The sequence below is a fragment of the Peromyscus californicus genome, unplaced genomic scaffold (genome assembly GCF_007827085.1).
Source record: "Peromyscus californicus insignis strain IS unplaced genomic scaffold, ASM782708v3 Scaffold_8__1_contigs__length_139910024, whole genome shotgun sequence".
Lineage (NCBI taxonomy): Eukaryota > Metazoa > Chordata > Mammalia > Rodentia > Cricetidae > Peromyscus > Peromyscus californicus.
The window spans coordinates 100,694,934-100,709,754 of record NW_026294606.1 but is presented as its reverse complement, the minus strand read 5'-3'; the positions used below and the strand labels follow the sequence as shown (position 1 = coordinate 100,709,754).

Below are 14,821 nucleotides of genomic sequence, written 5' to 3'. Positions count from 1 at the left end.
AACTACTGCAATATCCTTGTGTGGGTATCTAGAACTTCAATCATGTATAAGCACAAAGCTTTCCAATAAGTATCATTTGAGACTCTCAGTGGCCACTGGGATGGCTGAACACTGTTTTTATTTTACATTCAAGGAAGTTAGAACTTACAAAATTCAGATGAGCTGCCTGCCCGAGGAGCCTCTATGGCCAGTATTTGAATCCAGTTTGTCATGCGCCTCACCATTCCATAAAGACACAGCCCCTATGAAATGGCTCCATTATTACAGCTGGGAGAAGTGCTCACCCACCCAAAATTACCCACCCAAAACTTCATCCAGTTCTCCTAAGATGCCTAAAATATCAACCTAACAACTCATCAAACGTTTCCATATAATACCAAGAATTTACAACACACGAATTACCTATAAGTGTATCAATGGTTCGCCCTAATCCTCCAAATTAGATGTGAATTACATTTTCTTTATACACTGCTATGCCCATGAACTGTAATATAAATAATAAAATAATATGCTGAGCAGTCTAAAAGATTACCGAATTGGCCTCTGGCTAGAGGATGCCCTAGGTAGCTGGCAGAGGGTAACACCAAAGTGCATGGAGGACTTAACTTTTCATCAGGGAGCCATGGGGAAGATGAGTCCACAGGAACACTAGGTTTCCCCTGAGGAAGGTGGGAGGCCCCTGTGCTCTCACAGAACAGCCCTGCCAAAGGCTGCATCCCCTTCAGCATTTCTGTTGCGCGTGGCAGTGCAGGGGAGAGCAGGGGCTGAATGCATGGCTTGCTACTTTGGTCAGTCCAGGCGTCTGAGAAAATACCATAGACTAGGTAGTTTATAAGCAAGAGAAAATTTATGCCTCCTGATTTTGGAGGCTGAGAAGTGTGAGATCAAGGTCGCAGCAGATTTGGTATCTGATAAGGGCCCATTTCTCACAGCACCATCTTGGGTGAGTCCTCACCCCATGGGAGTCCCTCTGGGCTCTTTTGTAAGGACACCGACCTCATTCTGAAAGATTCTATGTTTATCATCTATTCCTCTCCCCAAATCTCCACATCTTAATCCCATCACCTTGGGGATTAGGATTTCAGTGAGTGAGTCTGAGTGTGTGTGGTGGTGGGGTGGGGGGAGGACAGCAGACATGGCAGATAACAAGCTTTGGAAGGCCTGTGCTTTGCGTTTTCTGGTGTTGAGTGCAATGCGGTCGTTGCCTTTAGGCATTTCAGGCTCATTAAATGTGTCCCGTAGAGCATCCCTTTGTTTCTAATGTGCAGGGCTAGTTCACGCTAACCGTGCGCAAGAAACAGCGTTGTATTTTAAATGCTTTAAAGAAGCTTTAAGATCTCGCTCTTCTGGGAGGGGTCTGTCCTTGCAGCTTACTGCTCCCTGCTGTTTGTCCTTCCTGCTGCTTTGTGCCCAAACAAGAAAAATATCTGCTTAGAAGTTCTTGTGAAAAAGGGACATTTGTAATGTGACCCCCAAGATTTAGACAGACCCCTAGAAATGCAGGGGTGCTGGTTTCTTGCACTCATTCTGTCCCCAGTACAGGAAGTGGCTATCTACAGACAGGACTAGCTCCTTTAAGCAATTAATGATCCCCAGAGAAACAGTGGTCACTGCTTTGTTACAACACAACACAAGCCCGTTTTTTTTGTTTTGTTTATTTGTTTTGTTTAAGGGAGCAAGTCAAGGTAAAGATGGAGCTGGAGGAGGTTTAGGCCTGACGGTTGTAACTAGCCCTGCTGTTTATCCCAGGATACATTAGCAGTCCTCTCTCTTTGCCAGTCTGCAAATTGGAATCTCAATCAAAATACATTTCTCTTAACCATAGAGCCCAAGTCGTTGCCAAGAGAGTGGAGCTCTGGAGTAATGGTGAAGGGTGACAGTGTTGGGTGTTCTGAAAGTTTGGCTTGTATTCTAGAGTAGTGGTTCTCAACCTGTGTGTTGTGACCCCTTTGGGGTGGAATGACCCTTTCCCAGGGGTCACCTAAGACCATCGGAAAACACAGATATTTACATTACAATTTGTAACAGTAGCAAATTTACAGTTATGAAGTAGCAACAAAAATAATTTCATGTTGTGGGTCGCCACCACACGAACTGTATTAAAGGTCGCCGAGTTAGCAAGGTTGAGAAGCACTGGGTTAGAGTTTGACATCACCAATCCCTCCTTCCCAGGGGTCAGGTGGAGTGAAGAAAATCCTCTGAACAGATCAGCTGTCCCAAATATTGTAAAGACCAGTCTTGTTTCTTACAGTCAAAGCTATAACTGCCTGATGATCACGATGTTGCCCAGAACTAGAAGAACAAAAGGACAATATTCCTGTCCCAAAAGATAAAAAAGCTAACTAGCAACAGAAGACACTAAGATGTCACAAGGCATTATAGTGATGGCAGCAGTGAATTAAAACTATTGCTTGGTATAAAGTAAAGGATAACTATGCTACAATCCACAGACCCAGAGAGGCTAGGTAACAAGCGGGGCTCTGGGGAGGACACTCAGATCTCCCCGGGAAGGGGAAATAGAAAAATTTTTGTGAATGGACTGAGGGTGGGTGGGGATGGGAACATGAGGGTCAGGTTGGGGGCTGAGGGAGAGTACTGAAAGAGACTACAGGAAAGGAGGCATTTCAGAGTCCAGTAAAAACCTGGTGCAAAAGGAATTCTCAGGAATCTACAAGGATGACCCCAGCAAAGACTCATAGCAATAGCAGATAATAGCCTGAACTGGCCATCTCCTGTGACCAGATTGCTGCCTACGCCAATTGTCATCAGAGAGGCTTCATCCAGCAACTGCTAGAAGCAGAGAGACCCTCAGCCAAACATTAGGCAGAGCTCAGGGAATCCTGCTGAAGAAGGGGAGGAAGGATTGTAGGAGCCAGAGGGGTCAAGGACATCACAAGAAAACCCACAGAATCAACTAACCTGTGCTCATAGGGGCTCATGGAGACTGAACAACCAGGGAGCCTGCATGGGACTGACCTAGGCCCTCTGCATATATGTGACAGTTGTGTAGCTTGGTCTTCTTGTGGGACTCCTAATAGTGGGAACAGAGGCTGTCTCTGACTCTTTTGCTGGCTTTTGGAATCCTATTCCTCAGACTGGGTCACCTTGCCCAGCCTTAATACAAGGAGAGGTGCTTAGTCTTACTGCAACTTGATATTCATGAGAGACCTGCCCTCTCTTAAACAGAAACAGAGGAGGAATGGGTTGGGGAAGAGGCAACAAAGGTGGATGGAGGAGGGACTGGGAGGAGAGGAAGGAGGGGAAACTGTGGCCAGGATGTAAGATAGATAGATAGATAGATAGATAGATAGATAGATAGATAGATAGATAGATAGATAGATAGATGGATAGATAGATAGATAGACAGATGCCCAAAGAGATATGAGACCAAATGTTTAAAAAAAGAACTGTTGCTTGGTAATTCTGAATGCATTTAATAGTGAAAACTAAACCTAACAAGCCATCAAAAGTGTTTTGAGTATTCCAAGTTATGTACAAAGCAAGTATGCTCGTTGGCCCAGAGATTAAGGCCAGCAGTTGACAACTGGGACTTCACAGTTCTGAAGAGCTTCTGTACAGCTAAGGAAACAACCAGTCGAGTGAAAAAGTCCACAGAGTGGGAGGGAATCCACCAGCTTCACATCTGACAGAGGACTAATGTCCAGAATATACAGAGAACTGAGAAAACAGAGTCTAGGAGCAAATGACCCAATTCAAGAGATTGGAGAGCTATACAGAGTTCTTAAGAGAAGAAATAAAAATGGTTAGGAAATACCTCAGTAAGTCCGTCATCCTTAGCAATCAGGAATTCAAATGAAAACAACCATGGTTGGGGATTTAGCTCAGTGGTAGAGCACTTGCCCAGCAAGCACAAGGCCCTGGGTTCGGTCCTCAGCTCAAAAAAAAAAAAAAAGACAAAATATCAAATTAAAACAACCTTGAGACTTCATCTTGCCCCAGTCAGAATGGCTAGGATCAACAAAACAACTAGTTAACAAATGCTGGTGAAGTTGTGGAGACACAGGACCCTCCTCCATTCTTCCATGTTGGTGGGAATTCAAACTGGTGCAGCCACTCCGGAAATCAGGATGGAGAATTCCCAAAAAATTAAAAATAAATCTACCACATGACCCAGCTATACCAGTCCTTGGCATATGGCCAAAGGACTCGACCTCCTGCTTCATAGAAATCTGCCCAATAATGTCTATTCACAATCGCTAGCAGATGGAAACAACCTAAATGTCCTTCAACAGATGAATGAAAATGTCATACATATACTCAATGGAATAATATTTACATGAAATTTACAAGTAATGGGAAGAACCTAGAAAAGATCATATTGAGTGAGGTAATGCAGACCTAGAATGACAAGTACTGCATGTTCTCTCATCTGTGGTTCCTGGCTACAGACCCTCAGATGTGAGTACACAACATGGAGTAACCATAGAAACCAAGAAAGTATACTACAGGCAAGGTAGAGGCAGAGGCGGGGTTGAGTGGGAATAGCAATATACAGGTGATATGAAGCGAGAAATGGAAAGTTGGAGGGGCTACAACTGGGGAGGAGGTCGGTTGGTCAGTCACTACAGACAGAGAAGGAGAGACAAGGGACAAATTACACCAAGGTAGTTTGATAAAGCCTCAAGGAATCATTACTTTTATATTTACCTAAAACTGTAATTATACACAGTGTGTGTGTGTGTGTGTGTGTGTGTGTGTGTGTGTGTGTGTAACACACACAGGAGTTAAACCACTGCACTGACAGTGCTCCTCAACAAGAGCTATAGACTAAAAAAACCCTCCAGTACTCGGTACAAGAAACCTCCTTTTGATTAGTTGGTCAGGGTAGTCCAAGCGACTCCCCAAACAATATAGCCTTTGACATAGCCCTTGGTTGCCTCTCGGGAGTTGAGGGTGGACCTCTACTGCTGAAGGTACAGCAAGCTTCGGGCACAAGATTTGGACGATTAGAGCTGGATTTGACTCGAAAAGCCTCCTTCCTGCAATCTAGAAATGGTACCAGAAAATACCATGCAGGCTGCCAAGGGAAGGAAATCAATTATACAGCCCTACTCAGGGCTCATATTTTATATGGAAAAGTATAACCCATATTTTAAGTGGAAAAATAAGGTACAAACTAATACGTAACTTATTTATATTAACTGTTTTGATATAATTAAGCACAGACAATAGGCACCACAATGTTGACAATAATTATCTTAAGATGGTGGAGTTAGGAGAGATTTTCTATATACTCAGTAATTTCTAGTTGATCATATACTATCTAGTGAAGATATTTCCATATTCTTTTTTTTTTTTTAATTTTTCGAGACAGGGTTCTCTGTGTAGTTTTGGTGCCTATCCTGGATCTTGCTCTGTAGACCAGGTTGGCCTCGAACTCACAGAGATCCGCCTGGCTCTGCCTCCCAAGTGCTGGGATTAAAGGTGTGCACCACCACCGCCCGGCTGATATTTCCATATTCTAAGAGAGGAGAAGACACAGAGTGATTGGCTGTGTGCTCTGTGTTGACTCTGGGTCCATTATGGATGTGTTAAGACACATACTGATGCGGTCATTCCTTGGCGACCATGGAATGAGGTAGAAAAAGTTCTGTAAAGCAAAGGGTCCAGGTCATTTCCACAAAGTTAGAGGGCTAGTTCTCTAGGTCTTCCTAAATCTAGATCAAAACAAACAGCATCCCTTAGCGTCTTGTGGTGGCTTCCACTTCATGACCAGTGTCAATCACTGGTCACCCTCCTCAGAATCAGACAAGCTACCTTACTTTATTAAAAACTTCAGAATAATGTTAAGACTTGATTAAATTTTATATTATTTTAATTGGCACAATAATTGTATATATAGTAAACATATGCTACAATATGATATTTTGAGACATAAATTCAATATGTTATGATCAACTCAAGATAAGAGTACATCCATCGTCTCAGCCATTTATCATTTGTTTTAATACTCAAAATCTTGTCTTCTAGCTATTTTTTATTTAATGTAATCTTTTTGACTTTTTGGGAATTTCACATAGTGCCCTAATCCCACTCATTTCCCAGTCCATCCATGTCTGCCCTCCACCCTTGTAGCCTTCCCCCCCAAGAAAATAAAATAAAATAATAATAATAATAATGATGATAATAGTACCTACTTCACTTCCCCATCTTGCCCGCCTCTCCAACACACACCCGTTCATCATCGTGGTATTGGGAACTGTGAATTGTGGTGTAGCGTGCAGTCTGCCCTTTTGCCCAAGCAACTTTACTTGCAGATGTTCATTGCAATGAGTCGTTGGTCTGGTTCAAGGCCTCTGGCTCCTGGTACACCATCCTCACTGGATCCTCACCAAAATTCCTCTGGGATATCCACTGTTGCCCCAGTCATGGAAATCCTGCAGCTGTGGTTCTGCAGGACCCATCCGTTCACACCCTGCAACAGGTCATAGATGGGGTAGATATTGTGGTGGGCCAACTCAAAGCCCTGGATGTGGGCCTAGGTGGTAGCTGAATTGGTCAGCCTGGGCCTCTGCCAGGAACAACCCCCTCCCCAGACGAGGGGCAGGACCAGCTTTCCTGCACCCATGCCACCACCAGGACCAGCAAGGGGCAGAGACAGCTCCCCCAGGGTCAGCCAGGGGCAGGGGCCAGCTCAGCATGACCCTCAGACATCAACATGGCTTTCAGCAGCAGTCCATACCACGGGCATCCACGTGGCCACGGACATCAACTCAGACCCTGGCTACAGTAGGGCCGTGAACCCGGACATGGGCCCCTCACCACCACTGCAGCTCAGGCCCAGACATCGCATGGCCTGAGGTGGCAGTGCAGGCCGCTCACGTCAATCTGTTCCTCACCCCAGTGCATCTCCAGTTCTGCCTCTCTCCACAGCACATAGCTGCTCCGCTTCTCTTTCTCTCTCATTTCTCCACTGGACATTTGCTCATCCTAGTGATGCACGGGGGTCAGGCCTCTGGCCACTGTCTCCCACCCGCCCATGGTGCAGGCAGGCCTGTGGTCTTTTTTTTTGAAATATACAATATGTTCTAGCTTCCCTGCTGTGCCATGGGACACTAGAATTTTCGAGTGTGTGTGTGTGTGTGTGTGTGTGTGTGTGTGTGTGTGTGTGTGTGTGTGTGTGATGGTACTGGAGATGTAACACGGGGTCTTGTGTATACCATGCCTGCACTCTTCCACTGAGCTATACCCCCAACACTATCTGATGGTATCCTTTACCCTCCCTCTCTCCGCCCTCCCCTGCCTCTGGTAATCACTCCTCTACCCTCTGCTGCACTGGGACCAGCTTTAGCGTCTACACAGGAATGAGAAGACGTAGCTTTTGCCCTTCTGTACCTGGAGGTTAACTGTCTTAATTGTCTTTTCCCTGACAAAATGTCAGCCCAAATTACTATGTAAGCTGTTCGTAAAAGGTAAGAACCTAGCAAGATGACTGTTTCCTAACGATAAGAGCCGACTTCCACCTTAGTTAAACTGCAGTTCCCTTGATATAGGGCAGTCCTGGAGAGTATTTGAGAAGCTCACGCTTTGAATTGGTAATAAGTTGTGGGTGGTTTGGACTAATGAAATACCATCTGGGTAACAAAGACTTGCTTTTACAGGCCGAGAGATCCGCTTGCCCCTCCGAATCAGAGGAGAAGGGATGGGGCCCAAGATTCACTTCAACTTCGAATCGCTGGACATTGGCAAAGTTTTCGTTGGATCTGCTCACTGTTATGAGGTGGGCACTACCCTTGTTCACTGGGGTTCCCAACAGGCCTGGCCTCTCTCTCTCCACTTCTCTTGATGTGTTTTATATTTGATAGAGACTTTGTACAGCCACCTTCCTTTTCCATTTTCTGTCTCTGTTCCGACCTCTCTCCTAGCCATGCTAAGGAGAGTGTCTCCTCCAATTCTTTTTATTTTATCAAATGCTAAAACTCTTCGGCACTGTAATTTAATTGGCTTTATCCTTCTCAATTTGTAGACTGCATTGGGAAAAACCATAAATACACCTCCCCATCTGTCTAGTGCTTGTTCTCGGACAACATAAATCCGACAGATCAGAGGAAAGAGGGCTTTGTGCATTTTCTCCATCCTAATGAGGGTAGCTGTTTTCACACTTCAGGATCTCCTCACAGCTCCCTCTTCCCTGGTCGGTTTTAAAAAAAAAAAAAAACCATCATGGTTTCTGAAGGAGAGTGCTGTGCTTTGTCTTCCCAATTAAGTAAAAACCGGAATTTTCCAAGATGAACTTATGGTTCTTCAGAGTCAACGTCACTCCAGTGCCACCTCATGGGTCAGCTTCTGGATAGGCTTATACACTATCATGTGTAGTGCATACATATACAAGTGGCTGCCATGGAAACTTGATTTTAGGATGCTCCTAAATTGTGAATGTTTGTATCTTATGGAGGCAATGCAAGCAGTTATTTAATGAGTGGTAAATAAGTAGCTCTCAGGCTCTGGGATTGTGTGTGTGTGTGTGTGTGTGTGTGTGTGTGTGTGTGTGTGTGTGTGTGTATGCGTGTGTGTGTAATTTGCAATCCTTACAGAATTGTGAAAGGCAGAATTTTTTATCCTATGTCACCACAAACATGAGGCGCCTGTGATTACTTGCGCTATATTCCTCCCTCGGCATATGTTGCTACAGGGCCTGTGCTTATTTGTTCACTTGGTCCTTGCAGAGAGCCTGTGGAGAAGGGGACAGTCGCTCCTCACGTTTCTGACTGAGTAAGCTGGGCCTTAGAGAGGTTTTTCTGGTTCGGTTAAGGCTTGATAAAGTATGGAGTGAAGGTTCAGCATGTACTCCTACAGTCCAGAGTCTGGAGCCCAGGTTCCTCCATCTTCACAGCGTTCGCTTCTAGCACATTCCTGCAAGCTGGCAGGTCCCCTGTCACATGCTGGCTGAAGGAGAAAGCACGCTGAGGAATGTAGATGAGCTTTTTATAGGAGGCAGCACTGGAAGTGGCATCACGTTGTCAAGCGCGTTCTATTATTTGTATGTGTCTGTAAGGGAGAGCAGAGAATATAGTCACGATGCAGTCTAGAAGAAGACGGACGGACGGACGGACGGCAACTCTGATTGCCATAGGTGGGAAGAAACTTGGCCAGATTACTCAGCTTGTAAATGTCATGAGCACTGGGTCACTGATGCCCCTTATGCTGTCTGTGAATAGGAGATATTTTACTGGCATTTCAGTCCTTCAGGTTCTCAGCAACCCATTTTTCTACACCAAGTAAATCCAGCCTACATGACATGGGGACAGTGTCCTTCGTCCCCATACTCACTGGGGTAACTGATCCAAATGAAACAAAGCCAAGGTACGCAGATGTTAATGTCAGGATTGACAATACACATAGGAACACAGTCTGAATGATATTAAGACGTAAGAGGTACACAGCTAAAACTTGTGCTCTTGAGAGAAGAGTCCCCGAGGCAGAGGAAAAAAATATGATAGTTCTTTTTTTTTAAGATTTACTTATTTATTATGTATAGAGTGTTCTGCCTGAATGTATTTCTGAAGGCCAGAAGAAGGTACCAGATCTCATTACAGGTGGTTGTGAGCCACCATGTGGTTGCTGGGAATGGAACTGAGGTCCTCTGGAAGAACCGCCAGTCTTCTTAACCTCTGAGCCATCTCGGCAGCCCAATAGTTCTCATTCTTTGCTGTTGCTTGTGTAATTTATCCCACATGCATTCTCCTTACACCTTACCAATTGTACTTTATGGATGCCACATCAGGAAAGGACAGTTAGTTCTGATGCAAAATGGATATGGTCTCCCCGAGTGTAATAATAAATTTCTTAGCAATTTAATAGGCATGCCCAGATTTTAACTGCAGAGCAAACTCCAGTCAGCCAAAGTGTTCAGTGAGGTGAGGCATCAGATTGGGCAGAGTTGAAAAGTGGCAGAGAGGGACACGGTGAGGAGCTTCTCTGGGGACATTCTGCACCCTCGGCATCTTCGGCGCTGACGCTTCGTTGATGCTTCGCTGCGTCTCTCGTTTGATTACATTACCTCCTTGAGAAATCTGAGTAACTAGCTGCTGACCTTAGTCATTGCTGAGCTTAGCAGATGCATAAGAAAAAAGCTAATCCCCGGAGTATGCAGTATTCTCCAGTGTAGTTCAGAGGGCAAACAAGCAGGAGGTCAAGTTCATAAGTGACCCCTGTGCCCAAGAGTTGGACCTCAGGTACAAGAGCCTCGGGATCATGTCCCAAACTATGGGCTGGATTCAGTATTCATGAATAGATGTATGTTTCTTTGTCAAGAATAAGAATGACATTGTATTCTCCAAGGTAAGGAACTGGGGCTGAGGCATCTCCCGTGCATCCTGTACAAGCATGAGGACCTGAGTTCACATCCCCCGGAAACCACATAAAAACCTGGGCATGGTGGAACTTGCCTGCAATCCTTCCTAGTGCTGGGGAGATGGACACAGGAAGATCCCTGCACTGGCCAGCTAGTCTTGCTAAATCAGTGAGCTCCAGGTTTATTAAAGTGAGACTCTGTTTTAATAAATAAGGTAGGAAGTAATTGAGGAGGGCACTGGAACGTAACCTCTGTCCTCCACATGCACAGGTACGCAGACATGCATGCATCTGCACACATAGGTATATACCCACGAGAAGGCACACACGCACTCATGCACACACACACACACACACACACACACACACACACACACACACACACACACACAGAACTCTCACTGTTCAGAAAACCTGGGAAAGATAGTCATGTTAACCAAATAACAATAAAAGCAGTAAACCAAAGGGGATTTGTGCTTGTGTCCAGAGAGAAGAACAAAGGGCATGAATGCCTCAGAGAGTGGCCTTCAGGGTCATGGACATAACCAAGATATTTTTGTATATGCATGTGAAATTTTCAAAAAATAAAAATCCTTACTTTAAAAAAAAAAAGAATAGCCTACAAGTGACCACGAGCATATGTCAGTTGCCCCTTTAAATGCAGGGAAATGCTCTGCCTGCAGCGCTGGCCACTGGGGGTGTAAGCTTCACTCTCATTTGTAAGCTCTGGCCAGGTGCTATTCTCACAGTGACATAAATTAAGAAATTGACCCTTATAGTGATATGAGAAGTTAAGAGGACAGATGGGGGAACTGGGGCACGGAGAAATTAGGGAGTTTGTCTAAACTTGCTTAGCTAGGAAGTCAAGGGCAAATCTGGGATTTGAACCCAGGCTGTTTGGCCACTGAGTCCTCAGCCACAGGCATTTCCTGTGTGGTCTCTCTAAAAGAGAAAAAGAAGGAAGCACAATTCAGACTACCTGGGATTTTAGAACAAGGAAGGGTGGAAATAATCATAAAAAGGCGAGCCGAGCAGCAAGCGTCCTTGTTTATGGTTTTGTTCTGGCGCATTGGTTATCTATCGCTGGCAGCAGTGACTGTTCCTCTGCAGAGGACATGGCTTTCTCTATCGCTGGCAGCAGTGACTGTTCCTCTGCAGAGGACATGGCTTTCTGTCCTACCTGTGCTCCGCTCCAGAGCTTAGTCTCCTGGACCTCTAGCCACAGCTGATCTCCCTCTAGGCAGGGCACTGGGCTCCCATCACTCCCAAACACTCCATCTCCTCTAAAGTACTCCCCATTCCCATCCTCACCCTTCACCACCAATCTCAAAGCAGGAATCCGGGCTAGTCAACCCCATCTGTTACTCTCCCTCCCTAGACATGCGTTCTTTGGATTCTGTAACCACACCCCATCACAATCACCGTCTTCCTCAAGGCCAGGGTGACCTCTCGTTATATGTAAGACCTGACCTCTTTTCCCAGAGCTCATTCTGCTGACCTCTGTCCTCATTCGACTTTTCTGGGATGTCTTCCTTAGCTTCCAGCATGTTCCATTGTTCCTTAGCATGTCTCTTCTAGAGTGTCTCACATTTTTTCTACTAAATTTCTGGGTGTCTTTGGACACTTTTTTCAGTCTTCACATAACCTTAGCCTCCCCATGCAAGTGTAAGAACAAGCCACAACCCCCTCCTTGCTTGCTTTATAGAGAATATTTAAGAGGTATTCTAAGAGTCTTCATCCATAGATAGAATTATGATCAGTCTCCATATAGTGTGAAGAGGGCAGATAACTAACTTGATTTGATTCATGTCCATACTCCAATGTCTTGAGTATGGATTAAGGGTTGTTCCTATTCATCAAGAGAGGAAGCCAGTTACCTGTCTAGGTGTGAAGGCAGAATTGTCAAGGAACGGAGAAGAGTGTCTTTGCAAGCCAAGAACAGAACAATGTGACTGTAGTGCAGGTTCATGCACACAAATGGTGAGATGTGGGGTGGGAGCATCAGACTGAAGCTAGCTGTGGAGGACTCTGCATGCCAGGCATGAGCTCCCCACAGGCACACTCAAAAGCTACTGTGCAATCAGATGTGGGCACTAGCCTGGTGCCAGGACATTAGCATACAGGAATAAAGCACCCGTAGTAAAATGATTGCTTGCATAAGAATCCCCAGATAGCCACTCATCCAATGGTGTTTGAGATGAATGCGTTCCAGGAGGATGAAATCACAGCACCACAGAGAGCATCCTCATCATCTGGAGTCCTCGGGACATCTGATTAGCAGTCTCCAAGCTCCGTCACAAGCTCAGGCTGAGGCAGTTGCTGCTGCTCCATCTGATTTGCTTTCTTGTTTGACAGCCTGCACTGAGCCTTAGTTTCCTCATGCACATGAGAGAATTCTCTACCTTTCTGTGGTTACTTCATAGAGCATATTTAAAAGGTGATCTAAGAACCTTCGTTCATAGACATAATTATAACCAGTCTTTTAGTAGTATGAGTATAATGCAAAACTAACAATTTTAAAGATTTTTAAAATTTTAAATTATTTATATGTGTAGATAGGTGGGGAGTATGTACATGTAAGTGTGGGTACCTGTGAAGTCTGTGGGCATCAGAGCTGGAGTCACAGGTAGTCGGAGCCGCCCAATGTGGATTCTAGGACCTGAACTTGGGTCCTTGTAAGAGCAGTATGCGCTCTTAACCTCTGAGCCATCACTCTAGCTCCAACCAACTTAATTTTAAAGAGAACACTGAAAGCGTAAAATGACCTGTGACTTGGGAGTCCAATCTTCCAGCATTCAGGACACCAGACGTTCGTTTCTGCTGAGAGTTTCCTTTGACTATAATTCCTGGAGTTTTCTCTGATGCTGAATAATACATCATATATTTACATGAAAACCGATTGCAGTTCCCTTGACCCGATCACCTTTGGCTTTGATTGACACAGGCAATCCTCTCCAACAAAGGCAGCATCGACGCCCTCTTCAATGTGATCCCTCCCACTTCTGCCTTGGGGGCCTGCTTTGTTTTCAATCCCAAAGAAGGCATCATTGAACCAAGCGGGGTCCAAGCTGTCCAGATCTCCTTCAGTTCTGATATCCTGGGGCACTTTGAAGAGGAGTTCCTGATTGATGTTAACGGGTCCCCTGAGCCCGTGAAACTGACCATTAGGTATGTATGGTACATTTGTAACTAATGTAGAAACCAACTGGAGCTTTCCTTTCTGCTTTCTAGAGCCTCAAAAACTAGATCATATCTTGGATGTCCGTAACTGTCTGTTGATATGAACCCTTCAGCATAGTGGGATGTCTTAAATGCCTGCCAGTGTTTCTTTCCATAATGGATGCCATTATAATAAGGATGCAGATGCTCTCTGGATGTCTGGTTTTTCTATAAGTTGTAACCTATAAATTAAGGGTTTAAATACTGACTTCTAGTTAAACTCATCTAAGTGTTAACCAGGCCAGACTCTTCTGAGCTCCTGAGATCAGCTGGATGTGTTCAGGGTGGTACTGTGTAGACTATACCCTGTGTGTTTAAGCTGTTTGGAGAAAATGAGTTATTGCAGTAACCCCTGAGTCAACCTTTGTTCTTGAAAACAGCTTGTCTATTCTCACAGTTTCTCTGAACCATTGTCATTTGTTTTTATTGTATGGAAATCCTGTAATCAGTCTTGTTTATAGTGCCCTCAAGCACTGTGAAAGCGACCACTTATTAGTCTGTTAGCCAAGGCTAGACACTTACAACTTTTATTATAAAAGTTTTCTTGGGGCTTTTCCGGTTGTTTGTGGTAACTGATAGTCATGAATAGCAGAATTTGTCCTTGGGTTTTGAAAAAAATTCTCTTTTTATAACCCACCAGGCAGATATACAATATTGACCCCTGGTACTTAAAAAGACCATTTCTCCCAAACAGAAAGATCATACCTTCAGAATACATCACTCTGGCTCTGGATGCCAGCCACAGCAGGTTTTTAAAAACACATGGAAGTCTCTCTTATAGTTAGTGAGAGCAGCAGGGCCCATCCTTCCACAAACCAATGTGTCTCTTGGAGCCTGGACTAGCATAGGAAAGAGAGACACACTGTGGTACCCCCCAAAAAATGTATTGATCTCATTCAGAATCTTGAGATCAGTCCAAAGGCAATTACCTTTTAGTCTCAAAATCAACCCAAGAACCCTTTTATTGTGTCCCCAGACTTCCAGATGTTGAGTCTTAGCACCTCAGAATGTGACTGTTCTTGGAGATAAGACCCTCAAGTGGGTAATTAAGTTAGGATGAGGTCACATGAGTAGGCTCGAATCGCATAGATTTGGATTAGAAGCAAAGATTGGGACAAGACACAAATAGAAAAAGACATGAGTAAAGTTGCCTCTACAGCTGAGGGCAGAAGCCCTGGGGGACACAGCCACTGCCAGTACTCCCCCTTCCGAGGACAGAAGCGAGTTTCCATCATTTGATGGTCAGTTTGTCACAATTGTTGTTGTTACAGACAGTCCCTAATAATTA

The 14,821-nt window shown here is 44.8% G+C and overlaps 1 protein-coding gene across 7 annotated transcripts in view; it reads left to right on the top strand.

The window, feature by feature from the left end:
* The window catches only part of Hydin (HYDIN axonemal central pair apparatus protein), a 365,841-nt gene that overhangs the window by 121,938 nt on the left and 229,082 nt on the right, over nt 1-14,821 (top strand). For 6 of the 7 annotated variants that reach the window (XR_008215695.1, XM_052727909.1, XM_052727907.1 and 3 more), the window contains exons 11-12: nt 7,623-7,741; nt 13,259-13,482. Coding sequence is in view for 5 of the 7 variants with exons in the window: in XM_052727909.1 (XP_052583869.1) it covers nt 7,623-7,741; nt 13,259-13,482 (343 nt within the window). In the remaining 2 variants the exon portion in view is untranslated. Of the gene's footprint in view, nt 1-7,622; nt 7,742-13,258; nt 13,483-14,821 lie in introns of those variants that run through there. The other variant, XM_052727910.1, reaches the window with a different exon arrangement.